General features: G+C 29.1%; 3 protein-coding genes across 3 annotated transcripts in view; 1 reads left to right on the plus strand and 2 right to left on the minus strand.

Moving 5' to 3' along the window:
- LOC136983693 (ATP-dependent DNA helicase DDX31) overlaps positions 1-11,606 on the plus strand; it is a 42,749-nt gene extending 31,143 nt beyond the window's left edge. The window contains exons 14-16 of the mRNA XM_067280506.1: positions 3,839-3,935; positions 10,380-10,554; positions 10,812-11,606. Coding sequence (XP_067136607.1) covers positions 3,839-3,935; positions 10,380-10,554; positions 10,812-11,235 — 696 coding nt within the window. The 3' untranslated portion in view covers positions 11,236-11,606. The remainder of the gene's footprint in view (positions 1-3,838; positions 3,936-10,379; positions 10,555-10,811) is intronic.
- LOC136983714 (cilia- and flagella-associated protein 77-like) overlaps positions 1-16,909 on the minus strand; it is a 233,549-nt gene that overhangs the window by 33,884 nt on the left and 182,756 nt on the right. The window lies entirely within an intron of this gene.
- LOC136983695 (Golgi-associated plant pathogenesis-related protein 1-like) lies at positions 11,505-16,402 on the minus strand. Its single transcript, XM_067280508.1, has 5 exons — positions 16,233-16,402; positions 13,953-14,073; positions 13,704-13,877; positions 13,513-13,632; positions 11,505-12,762 (listed from the first exon to the last, which is right to left on the minus strand). The coding sequence occupies exons 2-5, from the start codon at positions 14,071-14,073 to the stop codon at positions 12,545-12,547; spliced, it is 633 nt and encodes a 210-aa protein (XP_067136609.1). The 5' UTR covers positions 16,233-16,402; the 3' UTR covers positions 11,505-12,544.

A 16,909-nucleotide genomic window follows, 5' to 3' on the forward strand; every position in this document is an offset into this window, starting at 1 on the left:
TTACGCTTGTTATGGTCGGAGATGGGGAAGTCGCGAAATTTTCCCCTCCTGTCAGGACTGACACCAGTTAAGATATATTTAATGTGTCTTAACTCACAATTAATTCTGATGTTCGGCACAATACGTTCCCATAGGAGGTTATTTATAAGCATCGAGTGGGGAGTGCGGTGGGTAAGTCGATGAGGTGTCGGCCATCAAAGAAACTGCAAATTGCGACCCAATTAACATAAAATAAAGTTTAATAAGTTTAATAACACGAAAGGCTTACATAAATAGTAGAATGACTCTACTCCGAAACAGAACTCCTTAACATCTATTTAACTCTACCTAGCGATTCTAACCTAGCAAGAGAAAGTGTACAATTCTATGTATAATATACCTCATAGACTGATGGTTCCAGATCTCGTTGTATGGGATGTCAGTGAAATGCACCAGGATTGGCAGTTTTTAGGGTTGGCAAGTAGTCCTCCTTTATTCCATGTCAGGATCATCCTGGCAGAGAGACGGGAGATGGGGCGGTCGAGGCAAGGGTGATGAAGGATGGAAGCTTTGGTCCTTGCTCTTCTGGAAGAGTGTCCATGCCAAGGAGTGGGTACTACTACTTTTTATACTGTCATCTGGCTGATGCAGTCTTGGTGTAATATGTTCTACGTTCAAACTGAGTCTGGGTGTTGTTTATACAGAGCTGTCAGAAATTGGATGTTTTGATGAATTATTGACACTTTCTACTGGCATTGTTACTCATTCTACTTCATAATAACTGTCAAACATACTAAATTAATTGCCGGTAGTGACTAAGATCTGATATTAGGTTACAATCTGAGTAGTAATTGTTTAAATCAGAGAGACATTTAATCAGTCTTATCTGCTAAGAAATCAGGAGAAATGGAATGTGTGTGGGTTTTTCCCACTTTGTCATTGTTTGACCTTTTCTAGGTTAATTGTAAGTTATTACTAATTAATTAAATTAACTTATCCCCTCAGAATGTCACATTTTATATAAGCATTGATATAAGCTTGGTATAAGCATTTTTTTTTAAATGCTTATATCAAGTAAAATAATAAATAAGATGAAAAATGATTATTGAAGATGCAAATCTTTTTAAAAGTTGTTTTTTTTTTGTATAATATTAATATAAGGTGTAATTTTATAGGAATCAGTATGAAATATGGAGTATTATGCCTACATGTACAGTAAAAGCTTGCTTTGTAGTCACCCCTAAAATTCCTGTATAAAACTGTGTAGGTTTTAATGTAAATCAAAATTCATGTTGGTGATTTCTGACTGAAGTGGCTTTATTATACCATTACACCATTATACCAATAATTGCATTAAAAGAATTTCTTTATTGATATATTTACCATAACTATTACTGCTTTTATATTAATTTAATAATGATGTAATTAGAAACATTACATTTTTTGCTAAACTTATGTTTTCAATAAAAATAATACTACAAATGCATGCATCATTAATAAATTCAAAAATTCTTACTTATTTAATAAATAATTCTACATAACGCAAATAGTTGAGATTTATAATTGCTCAGTCATCTTTTGAGAATATTGTAAATGATTCGCTAATGTAATGAATGAATTATTATAATAGTTATACGTCTGATAAAATTCTATATTGCTACTAGAGAAATAGCTTAATTTTTTATATTGAATACGTCTATATGATGTAAAATTATGCATTGTAAGCTGGTTTTCAATTGCGCAAAAGAGTTTCTAGACAAATAATTATGTTGATGAGAGCTTATTTTCTCAAATGTTTTCTGCTATTTTAGCAACCATTGTCAGGATGTATATGAAATTAGTTTTATATTTATGCTGACAATGGCTGCTAGAACAGCTGAAAATGTTTGATAAAGTAAATAATTTAGCTGGTGAAGGCATATCTGGAGATTTTTGTAGATTGTGTTAAAAATTAGTATAAAATTATTTTTTTTTTTTAAGTCTTTGGATTTGATGTAATTCTATCTACAGGTATCTCTTAATTAACTTGGTTAATTAATTCCTTCATGCTACCATATATATCAAAATTGTGTTAATCAAATATGGTATCTATGCTAAGTAAAGACAGCTGGTAAAGCCCTGTTAATTGAAACTTCTGTCGCATATCTAAAGGAATTGCTGTAATTAATTTTGCATGTTAATCAAATCTCACATTAAGTAAAGCTGAATTAAGCGAGGGATAGCTTGTACTTTTATACTTGTACAGTAGAATCTCATTTCAACGGATTTCAACTGAAAATCATCCTTTGTTCCAAAAATTTGTTAAATTGCGAACAACAGATTTCTTGCACTCCCAGGAAAATATCCAGTATTTGAAAAAATGTTTGTTTTCTTAAACCCCTACATAAAAAAACACCTGTACTTGAAATTATTCAGTCTCTTGAGATCTCTATCCTCTATTTTATATAAACATGTATATTTCAAGATCGTACATTATGCCGTAACAAAGCTGACAGAAACTGCATACATTATGAGCCAAAAAGCAACAAAGTAAGTATGATCATTAGCACTTCACGATATGTTAAAAAACTTGTCCATCTTGTTTGCTTTGATGATGCTGTTATGATGTGACATTTTTGGGTTTCTTTTGATGACATTGTCAGTACGAAATGTTACTGTTACGCAAGCACAATTTCAATGTTTCACATTCCCAAACATGTGTGCGCAACAAAGGTATGGCAAACCTTTGTTGCACACATGTACAGTACATCAACATGCTATAGGAGGGCACTAATGAGCAGCTGCAACACTAGTAGTGAAAACCATGACAACTATGCACTTAGTTTGCACAGCGTGCAATGTATTTTTTTGAATTCTGTATCCAGAAACATCCAATTATTAATTAAAGATTGAAAAAAATATGGTGTTTACTGAAGACAGAGCTAGAAAAAAATCTGTTATTCTGAGTTATGGATCTGCTCAAAAGAGGTAAAATTACATTGATTTGGTGGGACCTGGAGCCAAAATCTGTTATTCCAAAAAATTGTCCTGCGATCCATTAAAACGAGATTCTACTGTATTTTTATTTGTACCTTTTTATTATTCTAACTTTTGCATTCTATTGGTATAATAAACAGTTTAATAATAAGTTTACCTTTTTAAAATTGCAAAAATGTATTTTGTTGTATGTGGGTGCAGTTACCTCTTGCTTATCAGCATTATTTATATACATATAAAATAAGTAAATTATAATGAAATAATTAATAAAACACTAATCCTTTTTAAAAACTAAATTATATATATTTAAATGTTTCCGGCTTCATAACATATACCTGAATATGAAGCTGGATTGTTTCAAAAGCATTAAGTATATAAACTTTGGATTTCAAAAAAAAGCTTTTTGATAATTACTTTTATTGTTTTAAATGAGAAATTCTGTATTTTGTTTTCTGCCTTAGGAGAAATAACAATTCAATTAATTCTGAATTGTTATTTTGTTGTTATTTAATATTATGTTAGTTAATTTTTTATCTTTATCTATATCTTATATTTAATTTAATTTAACTTTTTTTATCATAACTACATGTAGTTTTTAATTTAAAAAATTTGAGCAGTTATGAAATCATAAAGCTTGTGATATTAAATTAAGTACTTAAGTACTTATTATTTTAAATAAAATTAATTATTTTACGTTAATCAGTTAATATAATTTAGTTTTAATTTAATTACAAATAGATTTTCTTCTATACAAAATTAAATTTAAAAAAGTTTAATGAACTTTTGATCAATTTAATTTAGTTTTTAAGAAAATTATTTGATTAATTATGTTTTAGTTTGGTATAAAAATAGATTTGAAACAAATAATGCTTTGTTAATTTAGCATTCAAAAACTATTGAAGAACATGCTACTAACCTGCAATTGAAGTATGAAAATTATGTTTATGGAAGCCCTGCTGTACATGAAATGGGAAAAAAAGGTATTTAATGAAGTTTTATTAATTAAAGTAAATGCATTTGATATACAAATTTGGAATTAACAAAGTATTTAATAATTTGATTAATATAATGTTAATATGCTGATACCTTATTAATTAATCAAGGCACCAGCACATTAATGCTATATTTTATAAAGGCCATAAAATTACAAATATTACAAGTGGGCTTGTACTACAGTATGTTAACCAGCATAAATGAACAATGGGAATTGGCATGCAACCTACACTACCCAAAATAAATTGTGATGGTCTGGATTGAGTTCAAACTTAAATCTTCTGTATCGGTAAGCTGACATCTTACTGCAAAGCTATCAGTCCAACTTGTCGTTTTGATTTTTTAGTCAAATGTCACAGTTAAAGAAGAAATTACTTTTAATTAAGCTTTATTATTTATTAAAAAATTAAATTATATTTTTTTACTAATTAATTTTTGAATTTCACTATAAGCATGTTTATACAGGATGATCAAAATGTCACGTACATGTGTTAGGAATGAATTTTATTTTGTGAGGTTAATGTATGAAAATACAGAAGGTAGTAAAATAAAAATTTATAATCTGATCTAAAAAAAAAGCGAAACCAAATCATGTTATTACACATGTGTTTGAAACGATTTCCTTGTTTATGAGTGCGGGCAGAACTCTTTTTACCAGTTTGATGCCACCTCATGAAGCAGCCAAAAACTGATGCTGTCAATCAGTGTTATAATTTTTCTCTTTAGTTCATCTATTGTGTGTGGATTAATTTTATACACAAATCTTTTGAGATACCCCAGGGAAAAATATATGGAGGTGACAAATCTGGAGAACATAGTGGCCACAATCCTTTATAAGTAAGGTGGTTGCCGAATAATTCTTGCAAGAACTATAGAATCTGGATATTTCTGATAAAAGGGTGCTGGTGTGTTTTCCAGACGAGCGTCTTGGTTTCGAGTTGTCGAATTTTGTGACCTCAAAAAGTTTAACATGCCGCCATTAGGAAAATGGATGTACAAGAATAGGTTATCGTTGCTTTTGATAATGTATCTGTTATTAATTTCCGGGATTGAAGCAAATCCAGAGTTGTTATCCTGTTTGCCACAACAAATTGGTCAGTTGGATATGCAAAGAAAGGGGCATGTGAGGCCATGCAGAGACAATACCAAAGATATACAAATTGTATAGCTTTGCAAAAAATTTTTGTAATCAACTGCTCCAAGCTCATTCCTAACAAATTTAGATAAATATAAAGAAATGTAAATTTTGGAGATCTTATAGTTAATATAATTGTTTATTGTGTAGATACAATTTATTTTGATATTATGTAATTTTAACATCCTGCTATAACAGGCTACGGCCTATTATGAATAAAGATTTGATTTGATTTGATTTGATATTTCTGATAAAACTCATCCACAACATGTGCATAGTGCTGTGGTGAAATACTGATGAAATAATGCTCAACAGTGAAAATCCATTTTTTCTGGAAAGAAAACCGTTTCATTTCCTCAATGAACAAAGTTATACTGCAGCCAATTTTATGACTTTCACACAAAATTTCAGAATTTCTATTAATAGTCAGCAGTCACTATAGTATCATCTTGAGGCAGGAGACATAAAATAACTTGACATAATTTACAAACTAGTATTTTAATGTGTGCAACTTTTCAATCGCCTGGTTAATTATAGAAGTACAGTAAATCGTTGCTTAAAAATCACAGATTAATGCTCAATATTTATGATTATGAAGAAAGTGAATAAGCAGCTCATACTTTGTGACAGTGAATAATAATAATAAAGTGAACTGGAAGAAATAGTTTAATATTCTGAATTAGTTCCAGAAGATTTAATCTCTCTCTCTTCATTAATTCTTTGTCACATTTATTTCTTTCTTTCTACCTATTAGAGGAAGCATCATTTTCATACATTTTGATAATTAATTAAAATAGATATTTTAAAATTCTTTTATATTATTTATATAATTCTATATATATATTAAGCTCAGTTTTATTTTGTTCAGATTTTTTGTGATTTTTGTCATATTTCCTTAATTTTTCTATTCAAAATATCCAGTACAAAATTGTATTTATTAATCTATCCATTTAATTTGTTAAAGTATAAAAAACTGAATTGAGTGAGTATTTTTATTAATGTTTAATGATTTCTCTCAAAATGATTTGCTTGAATTTGAAAATGAACATGTTGTTCTGAATATAGCACAACCCCTAATATAGTATGACCCCAAGTTTTAAGGACTGTTTTGTAAGAAAATAAATAGAATTAAATATATAATCTTTATTTTTATATCTGCAAAATTACTTACAGTTCTCATCTTGAGTGATTTTTCAACTGTTTCCTGGGGCTCTAGTCTGCTATGTGAAATCAACTTGTGAGATTTGACTCATGATGCATAATGGGATATGTTTGTCATCATCTTGCTAGAACTTCACTGTAGCTTTGTTCTCAGTGTGAGAAGTGACTTTCTGGGTGTCACATGATTATCTGTTACATTTGATTCTTCTCACTAAATAGTGACAACTCTTATGGCCATTCCCTAACCTAAACTAATTGTCGGTCTTTCCAGCAGATTTCTTTTTCGTCAATGCCTTTAGTTTCACATTACTTTCGAAATCTTTCTGTGTCTATGAAAAAGTTCTATAAATTGAATGTAAATTGATAGACACGTAAGGACATCTGCAGAGGGGTGAAAATGGTGCATTGGCCCTCCTCCATTGAATAAAAATTTGACTCCCCTTGGCCCTGGGACCAGTGGCGTAGCATAGTGGGGGCAGCAGGGGTGGCCCGCCCGGGCGGCACTTTTAGGGGGGGCAAATTTTCACAATAAATAATAATATCTTGTAAAAATACCTAAATAAGAGGGCGGCGAAATTTTCCTCCACCCCGGGCGGCTGACACGCACGCTACGCCACTGCCTGGGACCAAATAAAAATTCCACAAATTATAATTGTAAATGTGATTGAGATATGCCCTTGACCATGAGATGCTTTATCTGTCTTTTTGTATTGATGCAATACTGTATTCTGTAATCTACTTGTGAAAAAATCCCAAGAAAATTAAATAAAAATTTATTGATGTAATTATTTGTCTCCAAGCTTTGCCCCCCCCTGGAAAATTTTCTGCAGATGCCCATATACACATAAGTTATATTTTACTTTGATATAAACACTTTTTAATATATTTTTTAAAATTAATTTTTAAGTACGCTTACCAATGATTTAATTGCATATTACAAGAGTTTTTCTTAATGATTCACATGGTTTTTTAAATTTTTATCTAATAATATAATGTTTCAACGAGTTATATTTTTGCTGATCTTCTATCATTTACAAGTGATGTTTCGAATATGCTTACAGGCTGGCAGTGTTCATCAAACGTCAAAATTTAGCTGGCGATAATCAAACTGTTTTTTTCCAAACATCATTGGTTCAAATTCGTTGTCTGACATTATGAAACGTCAAAAGATAGAGTAAAACATTTTTTATTTGTTTGGCTAATTGGTTTTACTTTGTAAAAAATGATAATTTGAAATATTTTTGGGTTAAGTTCTTAATTTCATATAATATTAATTAATAGTGTTAGACTTTTATCAGATAGCAATTTTCATTGGTTTATTTAAAATGATAAAATTCATTGATTTATGCAAACATTGGATAGTTTTCCTAACTTTTAAGAAGACAGTTTAATAGTTTGCATAATTCATCACCTAGTAGTCTAGATGATGAATTTTAATTGTTATCTTTTAATGTTTAACATGAATTTTTTTGTTGGAGTCATTTTTCTTATACATCTTGATACTGTGGAATTTTGAAAACTTATTAGTATCATAAATAATAATGCAAAACTTAAAAAGGATTAATAGTTACTCTGTGTTTTAAATGAAATTTTTTTTTATATCATCACAATTTCATCAATATCATCCTCATTCATCACAAACAATAGCCAAACATCTTCAATCTGGTAATTTGATTATTTAGAAGTCATCAGATCATGCATTATTTTTATAAACATACTGTACATACACATATTTGAAAAATATTAATAAATATCATAAAAAAATTTTCTCTCCTTTGGGCTTATCTCTTGATGATCTTACAATGTTTATATAAATGTGAATAAGCAATGCAATTGCAATAAATATGAACAATTATAAACAAGTTAAAGATATATATAGATTGAAAATAATATTTTTTACTTGTTGTGTGTTCAAATCGATTATAAATAATTAAAATTTCTTTGATCGGCCTTTCTTTTTTTGTTTATATTTCATTGATCGATTTACGCATTAAAGCACGCATATAATAATCAACCAATTAAATTTTGACACATTTTTAAATCTGGGAAATTGGTTTTATTTAATTGTCAATTAAGGACAGGTATACATGGTATCCCAAAAGTAATTTAACCATGTTTTGTTGAAAGTATTTTAATTTATGAAAAGGGTGTTTAATATATCCTGTTCATAAATTTGTTAATAAGCAATGATGCTGTCTAAATTGAGCCATACACTTTTCATTTCCTGTGAATTTTAAGTCCAAAAGCAGTCTCTTGATCGAATGATGAACATTTCTCGGGATTTCTCTCAGCTTCAAATTCTCTTTATTTAGTTCTTTGTCGTCTCTTGAATAAATTATGGTTTGTATAAAAGATAACATAATTATATCTAATTGCAAATACCAAATTTATGATTTCATTTCCTGAAAACACACATTGTCGCATGAACCATTCAAATAAATAAAATAATAATGCTTATTAAATAACTGTAATTTTAATTAAAATTAATTATCATCAATTTTTATCCAAGGAAAAAATTAATATATAATTTTTGTTTAATTTACAGTACATACAAAAAAAGTAGATGTAATATTTGTGATAGTAGTGGTCGGAGAAGCATTACTTTCAAGTTTGAAAATTATTTTTATGCCATTAGATGTCTGTCAAAAATATAATAATATTTTTTATCATGGAAGTATTGAAAGTTAGAAATATGAGGTTTTGAAAATTTCACTGTCTCATTTTAAAATTTGGGACATGGAAATTAAAGTAATTTGCATATATTTACATTCTTTAAATGGATATTAGAAGCTAAGCTGCTATTATATACACTGTTTAATACATCCTGTCCATAAACTTCAGTCTATTTATTATGTTTAGGCCATTAGTTACACCCTCACAATACATTCTTCTCCCTTCAGACATCATTTGCATTAATGGCTTTAGCTTTGGTTACATTCCGATAATACGTTCTCCTCTTCGAAAATATGATTTATAATTGTGCTTTCAGATTAGGTATTGCATTTATTAAGATTGAATTAAGTATGTATTCATAAATATCCTGGTTTTTTTTTACTAAAAATATGCCATTTTTTTAAACAAGATTATAGTTTTAATCCTAATTAAAGTAGCTTAATTATGAATTAAAATGTAATAAAATTAAGCTAATAATATAATTAACTTTTTTCAATTATTTATTAAGAAAATAAATTTTAATTTATATCTTAATAATTCAAAAAATATATAATAAATAAATACTTTATCAAGTGTTGTAAATACAGTGCGATCGTATGCACGGTGAGCTATGCCTGTGTGACTCAGCTGAGTGGTGACGTCATAACTTACTTTAACTCTTTCAACACAAAACCTGTTGTGACATCATTACTTCATTCCTAGAAGCTCCTCCCATTTTCCTGCCCGCTGCAGAGGGACTTTACGATTGCACGGTATACTCCCTAATATGTTAAATTGTTTTATAACATTAACATTCAAGGACATCTGACAGTCCTGTTCAAACAATATATTAATGCATTAATATCAAGTCTATTGTTATAATTCACAATATTATCATCAATTTTAAGTGTCAATTGACCAAAACTTTACATTATATTATTGCATAATTTCATGTCAAATTATCTTTTTGTTAAACAAAGAAGATAATTTCTTTCAATAGAACATGAATCAATATTTGTGCTCTCTATCAATGCATGATTTCTAATTCAGTTAAATAACCATTAAAGCAATAAAATAGCATTAAGTATAAGCAAATTATAATTTTTAATGCCCTTAACCTATATTTGCCACTGAAAATAATTATAATTATCAGAATGGAGTAATTTCATCTAAAAGCTGCTATAAAATTTTGTACAGGTAAAAAAAAAATTAAATAAATTTGTATTCATTCATTTTATCTGTTCTTAATTGCTAAGTATGCCATATAATAATCAATAGAATTCTGCTTATTCAGACAATTAGTTTAACTTGCGTTAACGGTAAGTCAACGGAAGTCCTTGAATCTCTATTTAATTTTAAGATATCAAACAGTAACTAATCAATCTTAATTAACAACTAAATAAAAATTTGTTTATAATATATTTAAGATTTTTTTTTATCAGGATTTCAAACGGTACGAACAACTTAAATTTTGTTTTTTCAGCTTTCACATCTTATGCCAGAGGTTATGCATCTTATCCGAGATCTCTGAAGCATATCTTTTCAATCAAAGAATTACATCTTGGACATGCCGCAAAAAGCTTTTGTTTGAGAGAAGCACCGTCTGTTCTCGGAGTTTCGGTATCAAGAAATTTGAATATGGATAAAAATCAACATAGGTAATTATAAATTATTTTAAAGATTAACATACAATAAACTGTAGTCTGTTAATAACCTAATAACCAAGTCTAAATCCTGCTCCAGGTCAATTTTTTTCTCCAGAATCTTCTAAATTAATTAATTATAAATTAATTTTGAACTTTAATTAATAATTAGTTTAATTTTAGCTCATAATGAATCTGGCTAGTACTGTACATTTTTTATTGTGTTTAGTAATGCATTCTAAAGTATATGATGATGATATTTATTTAAATAGGAAGAGAGGTGGTTTTAAGAGAAAGTTTGATCATGCATTTTCTGAGTATGATAGTGGCCTGACAACGGACAAAAAATTGAAAAGACAGACTCATTCGGTTCTGGAAAGGACATTTGATAAACCAAAAAAAGACATTAAGAGAAATTTAGCTCAGCATTCAGAATTTGACAGTGGTCTTAATGAAGAACATAAACAGAAAGATGATACATTTTTCTCTAATAATAAGTATGTAAATAAAAAAGATATTGATTATGAAAGAAATTATACCAAAGCATTCCAAAAAAACAAATTTAATAAACGAAACAGTGCAACGAAACAGTCGACCTTTTCCGAATTCGACAGCGGTCTCGAAATGGACACGAACGAAAGTACAGAGTACGACAGTTCTCCTCCAAGAAATCGGAAGAAGAAATTCAAATATTAATTTCATTGCAATGAAATATATTTTTATCTATAGAAAAAATGTTATAATATAAGACAACATTGAAGTATAATTTTGTATATTAAATGATATACAGAATTTAAGATTTTATTGTGTGGATGCCAATGAATGTTGTTTAATAAAAAAAAAATAAATGAAGACAGAGCAGTTTTTTAAGAGATATTTTATTAATTAATAATTTATAACAATAACTTATATACCAAAATTTTATCATAACATTTAAAATTATTTACAAACTATAATTGTGCTCATTCTAATTATTATATTATAAATTTTAAAAAAATCTCTGTTTAAAAAGAAGAGATTTTTAAGCATGATGTAATGTTCATAAAATTAAAATTATAAAAAATTAACATATATTTCTTTTCTTTTTTCTTTTACATAATGCATTTAATTTCTTTTTATAGAATAATGTTAAAATATTTGCATATAGTTTAGCAAATTGCAAAAGTTCTTAATTTCTAGCCACTAATTTTTTTTAATGGAAGACCATTTTGCAAGGTTGCGAGAAAGAAACTATGATTATGTACAGCGCCCGCAACAAGACACCATAGATCAATATCACCGACATCCACTTTAGAAAATGCATGAATACTAAATTATAAATTCTTCGAGATATGTCGACGCGAGGCAAAGAAATTCTAAACACGGATAATTAACCGGAGACACTCGTTACGTACGATGCATAGTAATGTCAAACTATACGAGATTATTATGTAAACGACTGGAGCGCCGGACTCGTCCGCACGGACTGCGGATGGCAGTGGTTCGACACGAAACTCCGACAAGAAGTCACTTGCTATTCTGTAACCTTCCGGAATTGATCCGGAATAGAGAGCATTGTTCCGCTTAAACATTGACTAGAATTTCTGTTTAATACATAAAATAAATAAGCAATATTTTACTTTGTAGAAAACAGGATTAGCAGAATGAAATGATATTCTGTAGCGAATGCAAAGTTAGTGACCATAAAATCAATAACATCTCTCATCTAGCGTAATTGAAGATCTTCCAAAAGTTAATTTTCCAAAGTAGTTTTGTTTAATTACATTAATGAAGATTTTCTGCAGTTTCTAATGTTAAATGCTTCCTGATAGAAATCAATTCAGTGCTTATCTTCCTGTTAAATAATTCATTTGATAGCTTTAAAATGCTTCATTAGCTTTGATCTTTCAGATAATTAAATCAGAATAACTTGGATATGTATTATGGATACAGATGCATTTAAATTAGGTTATGTTATAAAATTATTGAGATATGGTCAATTTTTTTTCCCTCGTTTTTTTCAATTTTAAAATGAATTTTGGCAAGAGTTGCGCTTCTTGATATCCTTCAGGTTAACGGGTTTTGGCATAAGAACGTTTTTCTTATATTCTCCAGGTAAATTATCATTTCCACATGGTTTATAATTAACCACAATGGCGGCACAATTTTTATTTTTGAACTTCTGAACCCCGACTCCGATCTCCGAAGAGCTTCTCCAGATCATTTGAGAGAAATGAAACGTGGCTGAAAAATTAAAAAAAAATAATCATAATGAATTTCGGAATAAATTTAATAAGCGCCAGCAGATGGCGACACGTTTGTCCCGATTGATCCTATATTCGTTAATTCGCGTGCCAAACGGTCGCGAAGAGCGCGTAATGACTTCGTAAATATATTCAGATTAAGTAAAACACTTGATATTAATAGTCTGTTTGTTAATATTACTATTAAAATGCACGCAAACAATTTTCTTTTTAACTTTTTAATTAGAAATAGTTCAGATAATTAATATCGCGCGCGCCGCCGTTTTGTTTGTTTGTGTAAATACGTAATATGACGATTATGATTAGGAAAAGTTTTATTTTTTTTTAATAAAAAAGATTTATATAAAAATATATTACTTTTTAATTAATACATTTTTATATGAAAATAATAATATTCGCGTTAAGATTATATATATAGATGATAAATGGTGACAGAAATCACTTTTTATCGAACATTTTATAATTTAAATGAACAATTAAAAATTTCATTTTAAAAAACACTAAAGATTAAGAAACACATAATTTAATTTTAGAATAATACTTTAAAATCCTTTGCAATAAAATACATAAAATTTGACTTAAAGATAAGGACACCAGTTAAGGCTTATCTCACTAAATTATAAATCAAGCTTCCTGAGTTAAACTCGGTTTTGGCACCTATTAAATTTAAACTGCTTCATTACCTAAATATAGGATAGGCTACTAAGGAAAGGAAATGCATAAAGCTCACATTTAGACCATCCCGGTTTGTCGTAATCATAATATTTCCTCTCTTCGTACCACTTATCCACTATTTCCTCTCCAGTCGGGCATTCCTGAAGATCTACAATAACGATATTCTCACCTAGAGCTACATAAAAATAGGCGAAAACAATTACTTTTATTCCTTCATAAATTAATTAATCTTAGAATTTAACTTACACGGATTTTCGCTGTATTGTAAATATCCTTTTTCTGCTATTTTATTGGCCCAAACTTGAGAAAATTCGGCAAGTTCGGCCGACCAGCATAGCAACGGGCTGTTATGCAGGTATCTATAGTTGTTATGTCTTGTATACATCTGTTGCTTGATAGCATTTGGATCGAAAGGACGGCCTTAAATTAAAGTAAAACTCGTGAAAATTTAAATATAAAGTTTATAAAATTTATTTAGTTTTTAATTAAACTTACTTTTAACTGGATTGTTTGCTGGTAGACTTTGATTACGATACAACTTGTTGTTGTTGATGCTGACGTATCTCTCGTTCATCCTAAATGCTGCTAAATCTGTCATATTTTGTGATAAATTCATCTATAATATAAAATAATTTTGAGTATAAACGGGTGATTTACATATCGCGCGCGGAATCGCGCGATACGTAAATTACGTAGAGATTGTGAGCGGAAGTCGCGTCGCGCGCGAAATATCTTACCGGAAGTACCCATTAACGGCAGGAATGTATAGAAAATTATCACAAATATTTATAAACGGTCATAAAGTTTTGACTTCAAAATATTTTAAATAATTCTTAAGTTCTCGATTATCTTTACAATGCTCCATGCGTGTCGCAACTTAAAAATGGAGAAGAGAATAAAAAAAAAATTAAATTATTAGCTTTGAAAGCTAAAAAAAAAATTAATTTAAAAAATGCAAAAATGGAAAATTTTGCTTTTTGGGTCAAGGAAGAAAGAATAATAAAAAGTTTAAATTAATTTTTAAGTTTTTGACTATCCGCTCGAGCGACGTGATGGTCGCAAGCGACACGCCGCGACGATGGATTAAAGGAAAAAAAAAAAAAAAAATTAAAACGATTATCTTTTAAAGTTTAAAACAAAAGTAATTTTAAAATTCAATGCATAAGATATTGTTTTTTTTTCCTATATAAAAAGAAATAAAATTTTAGAAGCATTTTCAATAAGTATTGCAACGCGAAAGCGATGCGACGATCATCGCGCGCGACACAACGCGATAAGGGATAAGAAGAGAGAAAATTAAGAAAATACCTTTCAAAGTTAAAAAAAAATAAATAAAGATTATGCAAATTTCAAATTGTCTATTTATTTAATTATATATTTTTTATTTAAGGCTAGTCATTAATTAGCATTTTTCTGCCGTAAGAGGAAAGCAACGAGTGGCAAGGATAAAAAAAAAAACAAAAGAAAAATCGATTAATGCCTTAATTAAATATTTCTTGTTAAGGAAAAAATTAAGTTAAATTGAATGTATTTAATTTTTTAAAAATCCAGAAAACAAAGCAAAATTCTGTATATAGATACAAAATAAAAATACCATCTTTTGGGCCACGTTGCATATTTGCGTGCAAATTAATTGAATTGTAAAGTATTTTAATGCCGTTTAATTTAGAAGTAAATTCGAAAATCGATTTTCTTCCCCTTGGATGTCATTAAATTTCTGTCCGAACGAAAACAAAACACGTTTTATCTTCTTGGATTTGAACCAAGCGGAAGAGGAAATGCGTTTCCTCTTCAACTAGATATCCTGCCCCTCCCCATTTTCCAGCTAAAAATTTTTATACATTATAAATATTCTTACGCAAAAAATTTTTCGTTATACATCGATTCAAAGAGGGGGGAAAAAGTGAGTTAAATGGCATTATTTTCCTCTGAAAACCCCTTTTTCTTGCTGAAGTGTAGGGGGAAAACCCTATACTTCGGCACCAATTTATGTTTTCCGTCCGGCGATCGATATGTAATATTGATGCATCAGTTGCTAGTGACAAAATGTCATCGGAAACTGTCACGTGTCACTATATCTTGTCGTGTAACCATGATCTTTACTTCAAAGAAAGTCGTCAAGTAACGTGTATTGTTTGACAAAACTTCGCGCATAAAACGTGTGCCGAATCGATTATTTTCGTTGTCGAATCGATTAATAATCGGTTTTTTATACGTTTAAGCGAGTTAAAGGCGTTTTAAATTGTCAGAAGTGCTTCCAGCGCGGCGAATAAACGAGATCCATTTTCGCGAAATGTATTCAGAATTTTTAAATTTTTTCAATAAAACCGAAGTGGAACTGTGCAATTTATTATCTAAACTAGTTTATTTTTCGTATTTTCTGCAATTTAAGCTTTTTAAAACGGCCATTTTTAATGATGTTTCGTTTAGAAATCGCTCAATCATTTTATTTCGATAAATTAATTAATTTTAAACGATTTAGATGATAATTTAACCTTTTTTTAAAAAATAAAATAGCCAAATTTCGACCAAAATCCTTAATCAAAGCCTTCCCATTATACATTCAATGACAACAAAGGATGAACATCTTGCATTTTCCACGAAGTTATCTCGTATACAAAACACGCGACTATTAATTATTATTTAATAAAATATAATATCATATACGACATTTTAACACATATATATAATATTTAAATACAGAATTAAAATTATTCGTATTTGAATTTTTAATGAATAATTTAAAATAGGAAAAGAAAAGAAAGTAAAACTCACCCATCACTTAGCTTTCCCATTCTGTCTCGTCTAGCCATTGGTAATTTAGCGCCGTATCAAGTCGGCTGACGTCATTCCTCGAGATCCCTGGGAAGCTGTAACTATGGTAACGGATGGCGAGACGATGCCGAATCCATTGCAGCATCTTCTCTTTTATTCTAACGTTTCTCAATATGATATTTCTTATGTTTTATTGATTAAAAAATCATTTAATCTATCGAAATAATTTTTCTACGAAACGAATATTACGATTATTCGCCAAAATTAATGATTATTTAACACTAAAAAAAACAAGTTAACCCGAAGAAATCCTTTATGAAGAAATCCTTTACATCATTGACATTCCTTTACATTAAATTAATTCATTTTTACTTATTTCCGATTGATTAAAAATCATTTAATATATTTAAAAATTATTCTAAGGATTTTACACAGGGATTACTCCTCAAATTGGACGACTTTTAGCCATTCTAGGATCATTTTAACTCTTTATTTATGGAAAAGTCCGTCATATTCTAGCAATTATTTACATAAAATTTGAGGAGGGAGGTTAGATTCTAGGTTTAGAAACAAGAATTTTATTCGCTAATTAAAGGAATTTTAACCTTAAATGAACCCTTTAATCCTTTATTTAAAACTTGATACTTTTCTCCATTCATCCCAATGCTTAATGCTGT

The sequence above is a fragment of the Centruroides vittatus genome, unplaced genomic scaffold, assembly GCF_030686945.1.
Source record: "Centruroides vittatus isolate TY-2023 unplaced genomic scaffold, ASM3068694v2 contig_884, whole genome shotgun sequence".
Classification (NCBI taxonomy): Eukaryota; Metazoa; Arthropoda; class Arachnida; order Scorpiones; family Buthidae; genus Centruroides; species Centruroides vittatus.

Bases quoted from the DNA above. Each gene is read 5' to 3' on its own strand.
- LOC136983695 (XM_067280508.1), bottom strand. From the start codon at position 14,073: ATGAATTTATCACAAAATATGACAGATTTAGCAGCATTTAGGATGAAC. The intron at 13,878-13,952 runs GTAAGTTTAATT...CTTTAATTTAAG, and splicing joins AGCAAACAATCCAGTTAAAA to GCCGTCCTTTCGATCCAAAT. The intron at 12,763-13,512 runs GTGAGCTTTATG...TTAATTTTTCAG, and splicing joins CAAACCGGGATGGTCTAAAT to CCACGTTTCATTTCTCTCAA.